The sequence below is a fragment of the Diadema setosum genome, chromosome 3 (assembly GCF_964275005.1).
Source record: "Diadema setosum chromosome 3, eeDiaSeto1, whole genome shotgun sequence".
Taxonomy (NCBI): domain Eukaryota; kingdom Metazoa; phylum Echinodermata; class Echinoidea; order Diadematoida; family Diadematidae; genus Diadema; species Diadema setosum.
Window position 1 is genome coordinate 42177583 of NC_092687.1, and position 20630 is coordinate 42198212.

General features: G+C 35.4%; 1 protein-coding gene across 1 annotated transcript; it reads right to left on the reverse strand.

The window, feature by feature from the left end:
- Positions 1 to 12780: 12780 nt before the first annotated feature.
- LOC140246880 (ras and EF-hand domain-containing protein homolog) lies at positions 12781 to 18494 on the reverse strand. The gene is made up of 5 exons (XM_072326205.1): positions 18341 to 18494; positions 16844 to 16925; positions 15492 to 15597; positions 14086 to 14204; positions 12781 to 12898 (listed from the first exon to the last, which is right to left on the reverse strand). Exons 1-5 carry the CDS (start codon positions 18492 to 18494, stop codon positions 12781 to 12783), a joined length of 579 nt encoding a protein of 192 aa, XP_072182306.1.
- Positions 18495 to 20630: the final 2136 nt, after the last annotated feature.

The following is a 20630-nucleotide window of genomic DNA, read 5'->3' on the forward strand; positions in this document are numbered from 1 at the left end:
TTAAAGTTTTTGCAGAAATTAGTTCAAATTTTTAACTTTTGGAGGATGTTGGGGTAAACTGGGATATCATCACTGCATGCCAAACTTCGCCCTTCATTCAAAGTTATTATAAAATCTATAAGATTTTCTTAGATAAATATAAAGAATAACAATAATAATAGATGCACACACAGACACACACGCACACATGCGCTCAAATTATTCTATTATCTTATGCTTGTAATAACAATGTCTTGCTTATAGTTACTGTTTGTCCCACTTAAACCAAACCAATGTTCCACTTCTCCCAGGAAAAAAACAAACAAACAATGATAACACAAATATGAGACTTATAGGAATATAGTGTAGCGTAGCAACCCGTTATATGACTAGCATCAAAAGTCTTTTGGTCCGATACATGTGTGCCCCATTCTAAATATCAGAAAGTTATTCGAGAAACTTCATCAAATCACAATTTTTGTCCCACTTAATTCACCCCGCTAGCTCTCCCCTATCTTTATGGTAGTATGGACTTACCTGCAGGGCAATGATAACAGAATAAATAAAGGAGATTACTGATAGATTAGACAAAGAAATAAACATGGAGCTACTGTAGCTCCATGATAATACGGGTGCTGTTCGTTATTCCGAAAGTTCGTTATTCCGAAGGTTCGTTAATCCAAAACACACAAATTCTTCATACCTAGAGGTTCGTTAATCCGAAAATGAAAAACTGTTCGTTAATCCGAAAATTTGTGGCGTTATTTCGAAGGTTCGTTATTCCGAAGTTTTATTAATTCGAAAATGAAATTCGGAATAACGAACCTTCGGAATAACGAATCTTCAGACTGGAAGAGCCTTCGGAATAACGAACATTCGGAATAACGAGCTGTAACCGTATAAACACGTAAGTTCACTACATTTTGAGAAAAAAAAAATGTTAACCCATGCACATGGACTGTTAGGTCACTGGGTTGCGTCACACACTACGTACGTCTTATCAATAATGTGAGCGTATGGATCGTACGTAAGTGGCACTAAATAGAAATAGATAGAGATAGATAGAGAAGTGTGCGGAGCGCGGTAAAGTTATGTTTTTCCAATGTAGACCTGCTTTCTTTTCTTTTTTATTCGCTTGTCAGCTGAAGAAACCCAGAAATGGAAAGGGTGAGAGGAGCTGAGGACCTTTTTTTTTTTTTTTTTCTTGTTAGCTCATGAAACCCGGAAGTAGGCCCCCACGCCTTTAAAAAACGTTCCGCCGGCCATGCTTTACTCTTCACGCAACCTAGAAGCACACTGCGTACGTTTCTTTTTCTTTGGTTACTACATAGCAAAAACTTCAAGGGTCACGTAATGTGAGCGGCGAAGGTAGGCTACTTGCACTGCGTCCGCATGACGTTCGGGCAGATGTTGAGCATAATAATAATCATAACAACAATAATGACAACAATAATAATAATAATAATAATAATAATAATAATAATAATAATAATAATAATTATAATAATAATGATAATAATAATAATAGTAATAGTAATAATAATAATAATAATAATATTAATAATGATAATAATCATTATCATTATTACAATATTAATTATAATTATAATAATAGCTTTTGTTGTTATTGTGTACATAATGTACTTTTTATTTATTTGTTGCCGAATAACATGAAGTGTGAATTGAATTGAAAATGGCGAACAACAAACAAATAAACACATACCAGCTAGATCAAGAATACAATTGTTCCGAACATTATAGACTGCAGTTTTAGAATCCTCAGTATGAGAGGAACAGATAACTCTTATATACGATTCATGTATTTATTTTCTTGTTCATGAACATACAAAATAAGAGACAGTGGGTCGTCAGTATAGGCCTATATACGCAATAGCCCGGCATAATCGCCAGAGAAAGATTGCCTACAGGCTATCCTTATTTTTGCTCTTAAACTTGATCCTACTTGTGCTTACAGAATATCACTTATCTTAAGATCTCATTAACATCTAATTACATCTAATTAACATATCAAGTTACGCCCCTATCCTAAACTGGGAGAGAAATAAGGATCCCTGACGTCACTATCCTATTTCTCCTCCTACGCGCGGTGTTACAGAATACCAATCACGTATTTAGGAGCGAGAGCTGTCCTAGGATCCTTACAGAATACCACCCCTGGGGGGCGTTTCATCAACGAGTTCGTCGGAGGTTTTCACCGACAAATTTGCTATCAGCCAATCAGACGCAAGGATTTCAGTAGCTTTTAACAGTTGTCGGTGTAAATCACCGACAAAAAGTTTCATGAAACACCCCCCCCCTGGTGTTTTAGTCAAATACGTACGCGGGCGCTCGGCGCAAGTTTCCTATAGAGACCTACGCCATCGACTCCGCTTTAGCGCTTACGCTTTGGCCCACTTCCCCGAGTCTGAAAAACTCCGATCCACTGTAGTCAGTGGTCCGATCCAAAGAGATTTTCCACAGTGACTGCTAGAGTGCGGGGTCTTAAAGGGAAGATAAACCCCAAGAACAATGTGGATTGAGTGAGAGCAGCAACATTAGTAAAACACATCAGTGAAAGTTTGAAGAAAATCGGACAATCGATGCAAAAGTTATGAATTTTTAAAGTTTTGGTGTTGGAACCGCTGGATGAGGAGACTACTAGAGGTTATGACGTATGAGTGGACTACAATATCAAGAAAATATAAAGAAAATACTACAAAAATCCATTTTTCATGAAAATTACAAATTCCATCAACTTGATATTGACATATGTTAAGGGTAGCAATTATTCCCCCTGCTTTCTGAAAGCGGTTGGTCCACTGCTCTTTCATAATTCTAGAAAAGTGAATTTTTGTTGAATATCCTTTATATTTTCTTTGTATTGTTGTCCACTCATACGTCATATCCTCTAGTAGTCTCCTCATCCAGCGGTTCCAACACCAAAACTTTAAAAATTCATAACTTTTGCATCGATTGTCCGATTTTTCTCAAACTTTCACTGATGTGTTCTACTAATGTTGCTGCTTTCACTCAATCCACATTGCTCTTTGGGTTTACCTTCCCTTTAACGCCCTGTACCATTGTTTTGTGAGTCCGCCCTCTAGTGGTGGGGAGGAGAAAAATCTCTTTGGTCCGATCACAGTCACCGAACTAAAACATAGTGGAATGCGTGTCCCTATTCCCAACATACACGAGACCGTGCAGCCAAATTTCCGTGTTGCGTCGCCATCTTCTTCGGTCAATTTTTCCTTTTATGGAGTGCACGCTTAGGCGCGGTCAGACTGGGCCACTGGTACGCGCGCAAGCAAGAGTACGCCGTCCAGTGGCTATTGATTATGACGTAACAATGCACGTTTGTACATGACAATGGTCTTGCGCTTCGGAGACACAAAAATTGACCGAACAAAATGGCGGTGGTAGCAAGTTTTGGTGGCTGCGTATTTCCTGGGTGAACACGCATTCCACTATATGTTTTAGTTCGGTGATCACAGTTCGGACCATGATTCGGCTGAGGGGGATGACAGCTTTAGCAAACTTCTTTTGTGATGTCATAATAACAAGCACATAATAATTATGCACGCACCCTGGCATTACTACAGACTGCGCGATGCGCAGAGAAGACAACGAAGGCAACGTTACTTAGCAACACTTACGCACTTTACTCTTGATGACAGCTCGGCCGTTCCACGGTAAAAGGGTCTATCTTGAGAAAATGTTACTTCGGTGAAAAACGGGTTTAAAGTTTGGTTTATTAGTATGTCTGCCTCTAGTTTGTGTTTGTAAAGAGAATGGCTTGTGAGTGTTATGTATTATGGAAATATAAAAAATGAAATATGAAAAATACACCAAACTTTAAACCCGTTTTTCTCCGAAGTAACATTCCTCAAGATAGACCCTTTTACCGCGGAACGGCCGAACTCAACTTCGGTAATCTTCGTATCAATGCTTACGGTGATCGGCATTATTGTCAACAGCGCCCTCTACACTACCGGGACTATGCCCCTTTAATGTACAACAACTCTTTGCAAGAAACAGTTAGCATTAACAGTTGTTTTAGATCTGACGACCCTGCATCAAAAACCAACAACAACAACAACAAGTCACGCACCTTGATTTCATAGGAGGAGTCTAAAAAGGTGAAACCGGTCAACCAAGTCTTTCTTCTGAAAGAAATATTCTTTTTATACATTATTTCTAAGATTGCGATCATTAAAGGTAGGGGATACCTTTTACAGAACTCCCAAAATGCAGCAAAACATTAAATATGAACCTCAGGGGACTTGTTTAGGCCACTGCTTAGAAATTTGGAAGTCAACAGTTACCTACAATTTGAATAATGCACAAAACTCAACTACTCAGTAGTTCTGTGTGTCAGCCACACTTAAGCCATTTTGTTGCAGTCTTCTGTATTTTTTATCTATAAACACAAATCTAAAAGTATAAGAGCTGATGTAATAACATGTAGAGTGTGTGGCAAGAATGTATATAGAAATGTTTGTAAGTTTTGATGAACTTTATTCACAAAATATACATGATGGACACACATGCAGTGCATAGGTCTGCAAAGGTAGCCTAGTAATGTACTGGAATTTACGGTGAGCCCCGAAAAGAATTCAATTCAAAATCTAACGGTCAATAAAAATGTACTAAATGTTACCTTCCACTTTCAATACTTTATGGGAGTTTCTAAAATGATACTCTCTTCAACATACCACCGTGTTTATACAACTCTTCATTTAAAGCATGCAAATGGGATTCTCTACCTTTAAAATGAATGTGAAAGAGTGTTTTTCAGCAGGTTTTTTTTTTTCTACAACCTCTTTTTTTGTAAAGTAATGAGATCAGGTATGTCGTTGAGGCCTTTGTTTTTTCATTTCTTGAAAATCTTTACCACAATTTTCACTTTCAACTCTAATTACTTTAGAAGGAAAGCTGCTACAGAACTACTTTTGGAGTTGACATTGCGATGGACAGAAAATTAATTTAATAAAGCATACTCAATTTCACCTTAAGTTGATAACTCCTACATTGTAATGTTGTTATTCCTGTGGTTACATTCTGTTTTTGTCCCAATCATATTCACTGCACAGCCAGCACGGTTTGGTTAAAAATTAAACGCTTGAATAGAACCTGTACTTCAGAGCCTCTTTCGTCAGTTTACACCTTGTGCCTTTTTTCCAATATTCAAATTTGAATTTGTTACGCCTTAGAGTCTGCTCAGTCTAAATCTGCCCGTAGCTAAAAATCCACATCTAGTGGATTTTTGTTAGGTTTTGTGATGCAGGGTCGCAAATAGTTGACAGTGAAAGTGGCAGCTGTCGACTCTTTGTCAAATCATATTACCTTTGGTAAGCGAAACCGGAACAACATAATATATGATATATATATATATATATATATATATATATATATATATATATATGAAGGGTTTGTTTGCAAAAACCGATAAGTCCATTTTTGAAGATTTTGAAGTACGAGCTCTGTCATAAAGTACAAAATAATACCATTAAAATGATATATTAGTCACTACATATAAAGGTAAATTTTTGAAGTTATGGTCAAAAGAAGCAAAAATTTTCTTATTATTCTCTTTATTTTTCTTGACCTTTAATCGCAAATATCTCCATTTGGCACATATGGACTTATCGGTTTTTGCAAACAAACTTCATATATAATATATACATACATATATATATATATATATATATATATATATATATATATATTATTATTATTATTGTATTCTTTATTCGCTTCTTACAAAGCACATATATATACAGTAAAATATTCCTAAAAACATGCAGATACAATGTGTAGACATGGATACAGAAATGAAATATTAAAAAAAAAAAATTAAACAGACACACACATAGGTCTAAAAATGCCCTCAGGGAGATCCAACAGACATCCACATATTTTTGCCCATCAACCCTCCCTCACCCGTGCCCACTCTGACTGTTCGGGGAAGTGAGTGGAGCACAGCACCCATCTGTATCCCAGCTAAAAAACTACGCACCCAATCCAGCACAATGTACCTCACTCTCTGACAACTATGTACACGCAAGTGCGCACGTGCGCCCGAGCATGCTCTCATAGACATGCACACATTGTTCAATAAGTACGATGTTCTACTATGCACCCGTACAAATGTATACGCACATTCGAATGCATTCACAATTTGGCATTCACTCGCTCCCATACACTCCCGCAAATAGACTACCAGCAATATGACAGTGTGCATGTATATAACTACACCATGTATGTGTACATGCAGCACAACATGTGTATAAAATTCAACAACTGTCCCCGAAGCAGTCATGATGATAAAAAAAAAAAAAAAAATTCATCTTTTACTCTATGTTCTGTATAATAGTGTAGCCAGTAAAAAAACTGCATTCTCCCTGAAAGTATTTCATTCCAGCTACACTATGCCACATTAATGTAGACACAGATACGAAATCAACTCATTACATTCTTGAGGGTTTAAAAAAGAAAATTCTTTGTAATCCCTCATATGTATCAATTCCCTTATTTGCTCGGCATTCCTCATGGCTTCATCCATCTCACCGCATAATGCCTTCCATCTTTCATTTATCTTTGACTGGTCTAAAAAATACCTACTATTCAAAAATCTCAAATTACCACCTAGTACAGAATATGCTCCAAATCTACTCATTCCTGTTATATAAGAAACAATCTGATTCTTTGTATTTAAAGATTTTGTTATAAAATTCAAACACCTTCTATGGAACCATAAGTCAGGGCTCATCATTGCTGATAAAAAAGGCAAGAATGCATTATGTGTCTGCCATGGAATTTTCCATACTCTTCGAACAGCAGTTCTCCAGTGTCTGTATAACGCATCTAAAGAGGAGTCATATAATGGACATAACTGAGAGCCATAAAAGCTACAACAAAATTTTTGAAACAAAACATTACGTACTTCACACTTGGCATATCTAAAATTACTCAGTAAAATATTACACTGACGGTTAAAATCACCATTAATTTTAGACAAATCAGCATGCAAAATATCATTTGTAATAATATGACCAAGATGACATATACTGTCTACAACTTTCACATACTCTCCGTTAATTGTTATCCTTGGATCTACAACGTCTTTTCCATCACATTTGAATATAATAAGCTGACTTTTGTCACTATTAAACTTCAAATCAAATTGAGAAGCATATTTTTGACAGATAGTAATCATTTCCTTCAGAGCTGACACATTTGGGGATAAAATGATCAAATCATCAGCATATGAGAAAACGCCACTAAACATTTGACCCATGTAACATCCTTCACCAAGTGCCTGCAGCTGATGCAGAAGCCCATCAATATAGAGACAGAACATACATGGAGACAATATACCACCTTGTTTAACTCCATTTGAAATCGTGAAAAAATCAGAATAAACTCCATTCCATCTGAGTCTGATCTTCTGATCTAAGTACATATTTAGCAACAGCTTGCAAAACATTGGACACACCCCTTTGCATAACATAATTTCAAATAATCTGACAAAGTTGACTCTATCAAAAGCTTTGCTGGCATCCAACACAAGACCATAAACATTGCTCTTATCATGGAGAAAATATGAAACTGTTTCTCTAACCATACTTGTGCACATTGTCGTAGATATCCCCTCTTTAAACCCAAACTGTAGATCACTTGTGCATAAATGATCTAGTTCTCTATTCATAATAACTAATTCTAAGATTTTTCCAATTATACTACTCAAAGTTATTGCACGAAAATTACATGAGTTTCCAAGATTTGCCCATCTTCCCTTTGGAATAGGGACCATTGTGTTTCTAAGCATATTTTCAGGTGTATACCCATGTCTAATCATTGCGGTAAACAACAAAGCAACATATCCACTTACAGCATTGTTACCATAAATAAAATGATCTGACATTACTCCAGTAATATCGTCTTTCTTAGACTTATTCAGCTTTTTTATAGCATTGAACACTTCAGTTGCTGATATACCATGATCACCATGAGTACATGAGTCACGCCTGCATTTTTCATTCAGTAGACTATCAATGTTGTTTTTGAGAATAGCCATTTCTCTTTCATCAAAGGAAACACTGTTATACAGATTCTCAAATTTGTGTGCAAACATTTCAGCAATATCCTCTTTTCCCTGCTTTCCATCAACTACATTTGGATATCTTTTCACATTTTTAACACTGTTACATTTTTTTTACCTCTTTCCACAAATTTTTTGAATTACCAGATGCAATAGCCGCATAATATAATATAATTATGTAAACTCCTGTAACAGTAACTTAAAAGATGCAAGATGAAAACTCTTTTTGCTAACAGCTGAAAAACAACAAAAATCAATGAAGTTTTTGAAAACTACAAAATACATAAGAAATTCACAATTACTTATGTTCTTATTATCTTCATCCTGGCTTGTAGATATCATAAATGGTTAGACGTTTATGAAAACGGTTTAGAACTATACATCTGCGTCCACTGGTGTTACTTATGCTGTGATAACGACGATAAAGAATGAATACAGCTCTGACCGATCTTCCGTGTGTGTATGTGTGTAGCATATAATGGTACATGTGTGTGTGTGTGTGTGTGTGTATTTGTGCGTGGATTTGTCTGTGCTGTAATGAGAAAATCAAGTAAAATGTCACCAAATCCTACAATTTTTTAAACTGAAAAAAAGAAAAAAAAAAAGAAAAAAGCAGTATGGTTTGGAATTGCACCGATCCGTTAAGTAGCTTTACTTCCACTGTTTATGCCACATTGTTCTAGCTTAAACATGAAGTGTGTTTGGGAGAGTCCATGTTCTTTTTTTTTTTTCTTATTTTAGCACTGCCCACACACAAAGTCAATATAAGACGCATTTAGAATGTAAATAACGTTCGTACTGTAGATATATATTCTATTATATTTTTCCATATTTACATAATGAATACACACTTTTATTACTTTCGTACGTTAATGAGTGTACACGTCTTTTGGAACAGCCGTGTACAGTGCAATCATACGTAGTTGTATTATCGTCACATTACATGGTTTATGATACGTTCGAATTACATGTACATAAACTGTCAGTTCCTGTAATCTGTTTTCCAAGGATTTTCCATGAAAAAGAAAATATATATAATAATAATGATAACATCCTCTTGCGGTCAAGATGCGAGGGCGGGCGCTGAAAGGACACTTTTAATGTCGGGATCATCGTGCTTTAAAGATTCTATGACATACAAAATGCATGTTGATTTGTGTTTATTCATGATGCGTGACCGAGCATACTTTGCATGTTCCCTCTCCATGTTTCTTGTGAGTCACATTGATATCACAGAAACATGCAATTTATGCTTAGTCGACGGGAAGGTGCATTCCCATGTCTTTTGTTAAACATATCAGTACTTCAGCAATGATTGACAGATGAGGTCACAACAGGAATCTTGGTTTTTACTGATTTTTTTTTTTTTTTTTGTGGATGTGTCGAAGTATTCTCAAGAAGAATAGAGGAAAAATTATTTAAATATAATATATGGAATGTTTCTAGATATTCCTTTCACAGCAAAAGTGATGTTGAGTGTATCATGAATCAACACAAACCAACATGCATTTTAACCTTGAATGCATAAACCCATGCTGCTAAGATGCACCCACCATTGTTATCTTTGTCGAGCGCCTCATTTTTTTTTTTTTATATTAGTAATTTTTGTTAATTGCAATACTGGTGTGATGACACGGAACATTAACCTGCATTTTCCAATTTTCCTCATGTTGTATGAGATAAGTTTTCCCGCTCAATTTCATCAGAGTTGCATTTGATTAAACGGAATCGCGGCAAATGCGATCATTATTTAGTTCGAGCATATTTTAGTGATCCTCGAGATCACCATTCAAAAAATTAAGTAGTTCATTCAATTTAATTTCATCAGCATTATATTTCATAACTCCCTGACATGAACGTCTAGAATGCTTGTTAAAACAAAAATTGCACGCAAAACGTATTCCAATTCGCATCTCAGCACCGCCGTGATGCACTAAAATGCAAACATTTACAACATTTGGGAATGATCATTGTGAAGAAGCTCATTTACTTGAACAAAATAATGAAAACTTAATATGCTTCAAAGTGGTCCCTCTGACTGGTAATAAAATGCCTCATCTCTCCGAAAAATCAGACATCAGAAACAACAACTCTCATTCGTTCACACACAACAACTTTCTAACGCACAGATGCCTGCATAATTTACATGAATTTATGCACGACTTTGTCGGCTGTTCAAGGATCCATTTCACAAAACTTGGAATACAGACAGAACTGTACTTGCTGAAGCATTTTGACAATCAGCAAGATGACTCTTGATTATATTCTTGGGAAAAAATACATTTAAACTGGTAGAATGAATTGAAAAACGAAAAGCATTATTGAAATTAACTGATTAAACGAAACTTTAAAATAAAGATGAAAATTACTGAGATTATTTGGCAGTAGAAATGGAATTCCACTTGTATAAATGCAGTATGAATCACACATGAAACAGACTTTGTTTTAATACATTCATTGAATTCGAATGTTTAAAGTTCGAATTATGTACCTATAGAATAATACAACTGAAATCGGTACTTGGGACGAAATTGAACGTCTATCCAGGATGTAATTGAATGCCAACTAAGCGTCTCTATTAAACTTGAATGAATTTCTCTCTAAAGTGATTGAAAAAGAATCCAATATAATTGATATCAAATTAACTTGAATGATCAATTTATGAATTAAAATGAACCGGCTACAGCAGGAGAGTGTTCACAACAGAATATATATATATATATATGTATATATATATATATATATATATATATATATATATATATATATTCTATATATATATATATATATATATATATGATTGAATTTGAACACTTTCTCCTTAATTCAAATGCATATCTGATGAAATAAGCGAAAAAAAAGAGCCTATGTTATAAGTTCATTATCTCTCTCACCCTGTGGCAAATTCATCGCGTATGTGATGACATTCATACAATGTACATCACTATACACAGGTTACAATGAAAAAAAAAAAAAAGTTGTCCACTTCATCTGTATTTTCTGGATTTAAGTGGCGTAATTCATCCCTCTGGATGTCTCGGGAAAAAAAAAAATCTTGTTTCGTAGTGAATAAATACCATGGCAGCCTGCTTGGTGTAAAATCATTGCTTCCCTCTACGAGTGATTATACGATCTGATGAAATCCCGTTGACCCCACTGTGAGCATTCAATCTAACCAGTATGATAGCGGTTAAGATTATGAGCCATGACAATTTTGGAACGTATGTTATTTTGAATACAACTTCCTCTCAAATAGATTTTTTCCACTTTTTTGTTTCAATCAATCGATGGCTCTGTTGAATCAAAGTCAACATCGGTAAATTAGAAGGACGTGTCAAGTTCTTAATGACGCATCAATTAATACATTGCGCCTTTCTGAGTAAGTATTGTATCAATCAATCGTTAATTGAACTCCAAGGAGTATTCCCTGCAGATACAAAATGGCGAATATCCATTTTTATACCAGCTAAAATATTCGAAATGATTTATTTTTATTTTCAAACTTTGAATTGGTGGTATGAGTTACAGGGCTACACGGATGTTGGTAGAGCGGCCCTTGATGGGGGTAGATGTGCTCGTGGCTGTTTTTTGACACCTGAAAACCTTGACTGAAAAAAAAAAAAAAGATTATTTGTGAAAGCTGGGCGAGAGAATATCAAGCGAAAAACGTAACCGAGATATGTGTTTGCCCTACAATGCCAGGCGATTACAACAGAAAAGTCTGCAGCTTTATAATTCTATTGAATATTCTAAAACGTAAAAAAAAAAAAAAATGATGAAAAAAGAAGAAATAAGCTTACATCTTATCAGCACTGTCGAGAGCTCGTAAGTGATGATGTACAAAGTATCGGACGATATCTACCTACACATGTAAAGTCTATCTCTGGTGTGACTATTCAATGGCTTAGATTAACATTGAGCCAGCGATTTTGTAAAAAAAAAAGAAAAAAAAAGAAAAAAAAAAGTGTTACGAAAATGCAGAAGCATCACTGATTTAAAAGTTTGGTTTCAATTAGACTAGCTATAAAAGTGATTTTTTTTTTCGATTTATTTGTTATGTCTGCATGGTGCCCTGTATAGATAGAACTCTGTAAAAATGATTACCATCATGCAATCACTTTATCTTATTTTCAAAGACGTGAATTCAGTTTCCTCGACGAAAAAAAAAAAAACAGTTACACATTCCCTTCACCTATTACTATAAAGAGATGTTAAAGCAAACGGAAGCTTTTATGATGAGTTCTGTATTAAGCGAATCAATGTTAAAGAAATATCCGTGTCGCCGAAAATTCTTCACTGGACAATGTCATTCGGCATTTCTACATAACCTAAAGCCAATTAAAATTGAATATGATCGCAAACTGCCTCCATCCTACGAGATGTGAAAACGACCTCTCGGACTCACGGAGTGATTACTTTGTAAGTTGTGCGTGAACAATGGCAAAGGCCAGAATACAGGAGCCTTCGGTTTTAAAAGATGTCTCGATTTTCAGTATAGTTGCGATTACAGAAAGTCCAGAATGACAACGTCAATCTAAAATTAGAAGCCGCATGCAGCCAACACTCTCTCTTAAGATTTTAGGCACGTCCGCGGAAAAGAAACTGAATGCACAAATAACAAGACAACTGCAGGCTAAACTTCGCGTGTTGTGCAACCCCAGTGCCCAGCATACTTGGTGAAGGCGCTGACTATTGGTCGCTCAGAAATTGCAGCACTTCCGCTTCCGTTTGGGCGCGAAACTGATTTTGTGTTCCTCTTCCAATTCTTCCATTGTGTACACCCTACTGACGTTGTCGTCTTCTTTTTTCTGAAGCTCTCTGGACATAAAGAGAGAGAGAGAGATAAGTTCGAAGTGTTGAAATGACAGTAGAATGAATACTGTGAGATCACTGATTTCTAGTTGAACTATATCTATACTGTAAAAATAAACTGACTTACGAAATGCATCACATTTATAATTTCTTCTTTTCTTTCAGTACACATCTGACATTAAAGTTAAGGTAGACGAACTTTGTTCTAGCAATCTCATTTTCTTTGTTAATAACATGGATGACTGTCGATGTTATGATAATCACAAAAATTCCACATGAAAATATACTGTTTTTAAACCTATACAGCCTTTACAAAGATGGAACACACCTTCCGTGTCTAAAGGCTGTAGTGCGTCGGCCTGTATAATTCCTATTTCAAAGTTAAACTCAATGTATTCTCCAAGAGCAGTTAATCTTCTATTAATAAGTGTGGGAGGTACATACGGCTCAGATATTTCTCTCTAGAGAGAATCTCACCTCGCAATGATTAATTACTTAACGATGATAATAATGCCTTGCAAGTGCGAATCAAGGAATTTCGTAAAGGGGGGGGCAAACAATTGAAGGATTTGTTTGCAAAAACCGATAAGTCCATTTTTGACGATTTTGAAGTACGATCTCTGTCATAATGTACAAAATAATACCTTTTAAATGATATATTGGTCACCAATATAAAGGTATATTTTTGAAGTTACGCTCAAAAGAAGCAAAAATTTTCTTATTATTCTCTTTATTTTTCTTGACCTTTAATCGCAAATACCTCCATTTGGCAAATATGGACTTATCGGTTTTTGCAAACAAACTCTTCAATTGTTCTTGTGCTACTTCCAGGTGTCATTTCATTTTCTCTGTTTGTTTCCTTTCTTTTAACTGCAAATAAAGAGGGGCACGCGCCCAGTGAGCCCCATGGATCCGCCACTGCCTGACAAAATTAATAATAAACAAAATCATAAGGATCAGACATAATATTTCAGTCAATCTTTTTGATTTATACAATGAACGAATCGATGTTGTTTTCAAGTGTTTACTGAACGTACGTGCACATCAATTACTCAATAATGAAGTTTCATAGGCAACCTAAATTTGTTATCATCAAAGTGATAACCTCGTTCCTCTACTAGGGTCTGAATTTCCTTGTTACGGAGTCTACACTAAATGACTACGTACAAAATTACGTAAATTAAAGGCTTTACCCAAAGGTTTTCCTTACCCGAGCCGATTTGAGAGCAGCCTCTCGGGGAACTTCTCGGTAAGGGGCGGCGAGGTCTTCCTTGTTTCCCACCAACATTATAACAGCGTTGTCGTCGTGCTCCTATGTGCAACACAATGAAAAGAGCAGATTAAGGGATATTAAAGTGACATTCCAGACGATTTTCATAATTTCACATCGTGTAGTACATAAATCGACAACTTCATGTACAGATTTGTGGAATTCATTGTGGTTCTTTAGCAGAGAAACAATACTTTGAAAAACCTAAAACAAATTACACTGAACAAGCAGTGTAATTCCATTACAATACCGCTTGCTTGCGAGTTCACCTGTGCATAATCTATGCATGCCTTCTTCTTTTGTTCTGTTTCCTTGAGCCCCAACTCATGCATACTATGGTGACTCTGCCAAGTCTTCATCCCTGTTCGTTGCAATTTGTTCTAAATTTTGAAAATATTCTTATTTTTCATCCAAATTATCACAAATTATGAAACTCTGTCCTCAGAGTATATTTATAGTTGTTCAAATGAAAAAAAAAAAAATCTGAAAATCATCCGGAGGTCTCCTTTAAGAAAAAGGTATATGTATATATATATATATATAATTATTCCACTGTGGTGAAAGATAGAGAGCGCATAGGCAAAAAACTGATCAACATTAAATCTAGCCACGTGTATCGTTAAAAAAAATAATAAAAATCAGCAAAATCATAACACTGACAATCACTACCATAAAAAAGTTTCATTACAGGCAACTCCCGTTATAAGAAAGTCGTGGTATCGTCAGTTTCCTTTCGTTATATCGAAATTTCGTTATAACTGAGCAAATAAACAATAAAAATTTTATCTAAGGGGGGGGGGCTGATTTTTTACCACATTGTAAATGGAATGTCGTTATGATTGTGTTCGTTTATCGTGAGTGCACTGTATCATAACTTTCGTTCTCCCCGACTTAAGTATGATTTTAGCAACAGTAAAAACACACCATAATCATAGACCAATAGTGATAACGTCTTCCATGTTTTTGTTTTGTTTTTTTTTTTTTTTTGTGTGCTACTGCCACATGGCGCAAGACAGTGCGTTGACAGTTACGCATTTCATTTCGATTGGTTTGTACCTCAATTAACAAAACAGTTGTTGTTGTTGTTGTTGTTGTTGTTGTTGTTTTGGGTGTGTTTTTTTTTTGTTGTTTTGTTTTGTTTTTTGTTTTTTTGGCTGGGTTTGTGAATTTACACAATGCGTACAGAAAATAAAGGCAAGATAGCTTTGACGCTCGTACACATGGTGTAAAATATCATCATGTATCATCAAAGTTATGTAATTATAAGCGACCTTCCTTCACTGGCCGATAGAGGGAGACAAACCTTCACTTGACGGCCACCTGACTCACCCTAATGCTGGCGATCCAGCTCTTGACGTTGAGAAAAGACTTCTCGCAGGAGAGATCGTACAGAAGGAGAACACCATCAGCTTTCCTGAAGTAGGCGTGAGGGATGCTGCGGAATCTACACACGGTGGTGGTAGGGGTGACAAGAAGCCGGGGGGGGGGGGGGGGGCAGTGAATAGATATAACGATAAGGCACCTCGTAGAGAAAAGTGAAAACAACACAAAACGGCAAAATAGACACTGTGTTTATAATCATTCACAAATATTCTTATTCTGTTGTCATCATTACACTACACAGTCATCAACCTTTTACTGTGAGCTTAAATAATGTCAAACATTGAAATATTATTTTCTTATATCCCGTGTTTATAGATACTTATGTTTATGTTATCTCAACAAAATCATCAGCAATGTCCTGAGTTTGACATGTTTGAGACCAGTTGTTGTAAGCTTTAAAATATTGACTTAGTTCAGGAAGCTAGTGATGGGTTTGGTGTTGATTTCGACTGAGCTCGGTTTTGTCGCGTTGACATTGGCTAACACCAGCCCCCTCGCCATGGAATATCGAATTTGCCTATTCAAGTTTAGCGAAAGTTTTAGCGCAGTTGCAGGTCTCACATCTAGTACGCTCTTACGCTCCGAAATTGTCGCCTTTTCACATACTATCCTTGACACGGCCGGGTTAATCTGAATATGGAAGTACAGTCTGTAAATGTAGAATAAAAGTTGTAGATTTTATGCCATTTGGATGTGTTTTCATTAACGGGAATTATATCCAGTATGATTAATTGTAAGACTAAACACTTTACATTTAACTTGAAATCATTCGCTGTATTTTTTTTTCTCAGCGCAATTCCAGTGCTGTGGCGAAAACTTTACCGCAAAGGTGAACAGGTGTTAAGATGACAAATCTCGAGTTGCGTATCTCTTTGGTTGTGATCGTTATTGGAATTCAATTCACTATAGCGCCGTCACTATTCTCAAATTCGAAATCATCCGACAGGTGCTGCTAAATTCTATCACAAGATAATCTTCCAGACACAATTGGTGCATGGGCAGAATCGCTGTTGTTGTTGTTGTTGTTTTTTTTTTTTGCATGCACTGCTGCTGTGCTCTAGTCTGCTCCACCAACATCACCACGCGTTTCATGTATTCTGTTTTGTGTACGCTACCGCTTTGAACAGGTCACTTTATGAACATCATGTGCACGCCGTTATTTATTACTTTGTACACCTCGTTATGTTCATGACATGCATGTTGACCGTGGGGACTTTTCCACTGGGGACGCTATGATTATTTTGGTCCAGTCAAGTCATTGCTGCACAAAAATGATAAATTTATAAAATTGGACTCACCTTTCTTGACCTGCCGTGTCCCAGATTTGAAGAGATACCACCGTGTTGTCTAGCACCAAGGACTTCATGTGGAATCCGATTTCTGCCCCAAAATACAAATTTTAAACTTATGACATGAAAATTGACCAAGCAAAGGTATTCTTCTATCGACAAGCTCATTCTTTATTATTGTTATCGGTGTTTTTATCATTATCATGATGATGACGATGATGATTTTTATTTCATTACTAGTGTTATTATCATTATCATTATTATTATCATTACTACTACTACTACTACTACTACTACTAGTACTACTACTACTACTACTATCATCATCATCATCATCGTAATCGTCGTCGTCATTAAATTGTTATGATAATTATAATGGCTTGAATTTTTTTCTAGATTTTTTTTTTTTTTTTTTAGAGTAAAATGATTATCCGCAGTGGGTACTAAACAGATAACTAAAATATTAGTTCCAACCCCGAATCAGGTCATAATTACTATTTGAAGACATTTTCTTTTTCGTTTTCCCTTCTTCTTTTTGCCCTTTTCTCGTAACTCACTTTTCGTCATTTACTTACAAAATTTAATGCTTTATGCGCTTCTTGCCTTTTTCCTGATTAAGTCCTTTTTCTACAATTTACTTTTTTCGATTCCAGTCCATATATATATATATGTATATATATATATATATATATATATATGTATATATATATATATATATATATATATATATATATATATATATATAATATATATAATATAATATATATATATAATATATATATTATATATATATATATAATATATATAATATAATATATATATATATATATATATATATAAATAAATTCTTTTACAGTTTGTAGCTCCCTTAATATTCATATTATCTTTTTTCATGATTTTTTTTTCACTTTTGTCTTCCTTTTCTTTCCACAAAACCTCCTCCTCTTGCCTTCCAAGGAATCCATTAAAGTCCTAGATTACACGTTTTTGCTCTTTTATTTTTCTCTTGATAATCGTGTTATTCCTTGTGGACTTTGATCTTTTCTCTTCTTCTTTTTTTTTTTCCTTTTCCAGCTTGACTATAATCCTTCGGTAGATATAAATGTATGCTCTCAATCTCACACAATATGTGTGTCTTATTGCGTTGTTATGGGATGATTTAAAAAATCATCGTAGTCTGAATTTTTAAATCTGATTAAAAGTTTCCTTCTGAAATAGACGATCGGAATCAAGCGGCATTAATTCTTCTTCAGGTACTTGAGATTTTACCAGATGTCTGACGGCAGAACTTTGTGAAACATTAGTATTCTTACGTCAGCTGGTATCAGGAGTAATGTTACAAAACAAATAATGCAGTGTGCTATTAATAGGTAGTTTGAAGTGCATGTACACCCATTTCCACCACATACAATTTAAACAAACTATGATATGAATCGAGTATGAAACTGCTTAATTCATTCAACCAATTAAAGAGACTGTGAGCATTACATTATATTACCCACTGACCTATTGTTACTTGTGTGTTGACTGTGAAGCTGTTGTGGCAGAACCTTTGCACGAAGCTCGATTTCCCTACGCCAGAGTCCCCGCACATGACCACCTTAAAACACCTGTCTGGTGTTCGTAGCTGGAGGAACTGGAGAGGTAAAGGTGTTACCATGGAGATTATTATGTATGAGGACACTTCTTTGGTTGACATGGGGGGAAGAAAACAATTCCATATTTCATGGTTTTTTTAATAAAAACAGCAAAAATAAAATGATATCAATATGTCTGTATTCAGGGTTGCAGATGACATTATCTGCACAGGTATTTGCACAGATCTGCACGATATCGATAATATTAAATCGAGAAATAAAGAAGAAAAATGCTGCGTCTGTTTGTTCAGCACTTTTGAGCAGGACGGAGTACCCTAGTGTTGATGAAAGTGATGATCATATGTGACCGTGCACCTCAAAACGAACATAAAGTCGCACACACTGATTTTGCGTGAGGACTGAAAATGAGTGAAATGGGTCAACCTAGCCGAACTTGACGTTTTCATATTTTCTGAAAGAGCGGGATTTCTTTTACATTATGCTTAAATTTGATATCATAAAACGGGCAGGAAAGTGTGTGTTTTTTTAGCAGTTTATCTCGAACATTTTTGGTAGAATAGTGTGATTAGGTGTGTCTTTAGAATCACTTTTTCATTTCTGAAAAACCTTGTTAGTCACACTCTTCACTTTCAACTCTAATAACTTTTGAAAGGATAGTGTTACTGCTTTGAAAGCTGGCATTAATTATGGACAGAATGTGTTAATGAAACATGCTTAATTTCAGTTTAATCTGATAATCCCTTCATTGTTGTTACTCTGGTGGTTTACTTCCTGTTATTTTGTCCCATTCATCGCACAGCCAGCACGGTTTGGTAAAGATTAAGCTCTTGAATAGACACTGTACTTCAGAGCCTCTTTTCTCAGTTCACACTTTTCCTGAGTTTGTGCTTTCTTTCCAATATTTAGACAGGTTAGGAGAGTCCATTTGATTTGAGTTATACATCATTTTAAAGCTTAAAATCTGCTCTTTAAGAATAAATTATGGTCTTAACTAAAAACTCATGTCTGGCGACTTTTCGTTTGTTTTGAGATGCAGGGTCATATATATATATATATATATATATATATATATATATATATATATATATATATATGAAGAGTTCGGTTGGAAAAGGTACTACATCCATAATTTCAAGTTCTGAGAAAAACGCCATTTTCTTATCATCATATTTAGCAAGCTCAGACTGGAAAGATATTTCCCCCTATTATACTGCGAGATGATAAAACACTAAAACCACTCTCTAAGAAAATTCAGGTCAACTCATTTTTTTTTTTTTCATCTATTAAACATTTTTATATTTTTGTGCATGTGGTACCTTTTGAAACCGAATTTTCACATGCCAGAGATATGTTTAGTGTGATGCTATGACATGTTTCGCGGATTTTTTTTTTTTTTTTCAGCAATGGTGTTGATGGGGATGAGATACCAGGTCAAGGGGGCTGAGGTAATTGACAATCTTTTTCCTATTTGTATTAAATTTTTGGACATTTTTCTCTCTGTGAATTCTCCCTGCACATATTTCAAGAATGCTGTATTCGTTATCTTTTCTTCATTTTTTTCAATGTAATTTCTATGGGAAAAGATGAAAAAGCAGCATCTGAATGTGCTGTATTTTTTCAACGGTGTAGTTAAATTCATTACATGAATTTCATTCTTGTATGTTCTTTATCAAATCTCATAATCTAATAGCTGTTAGAAATCAAGACCGTCGATGAGTAATATGGACACCTATACTAAACGCACATTTGGTAATACCTCTGTGACATTGTATATTAAAGTAAAAGGTGTCATTTACGAGAATTAATCTAGTGTTCAAAGCTGTATGTTACAATGTACTTTCAAGCCCTGGGGCCTGGTACTTGACATCATGCACGTATAAAATATCATAGCATACCCACAGGTAAAGCACTGTTGGTAGGGATGTGAGAATTCATGTCATTGTATACATCTAACAAAGTAACTTTTCTTTCAGACTAGTTGTCAAACACTTATTAGCTGTTAAGCTATTTATGTAAGAAATAGACCATACCTACAAAGTGTCTGTACTTTATTCTGGGGACAATTAATGGCTCAAACACAACACCCTGCTAGCAGTAACGCACGGTACCGGTAACTAACGGTAGATGCCGTATGTGGGACTACATGAGAGTCGCGTAATTTCTCCAGTTTTCCCTTTGCTCTTGTCGACTGCTTTTAA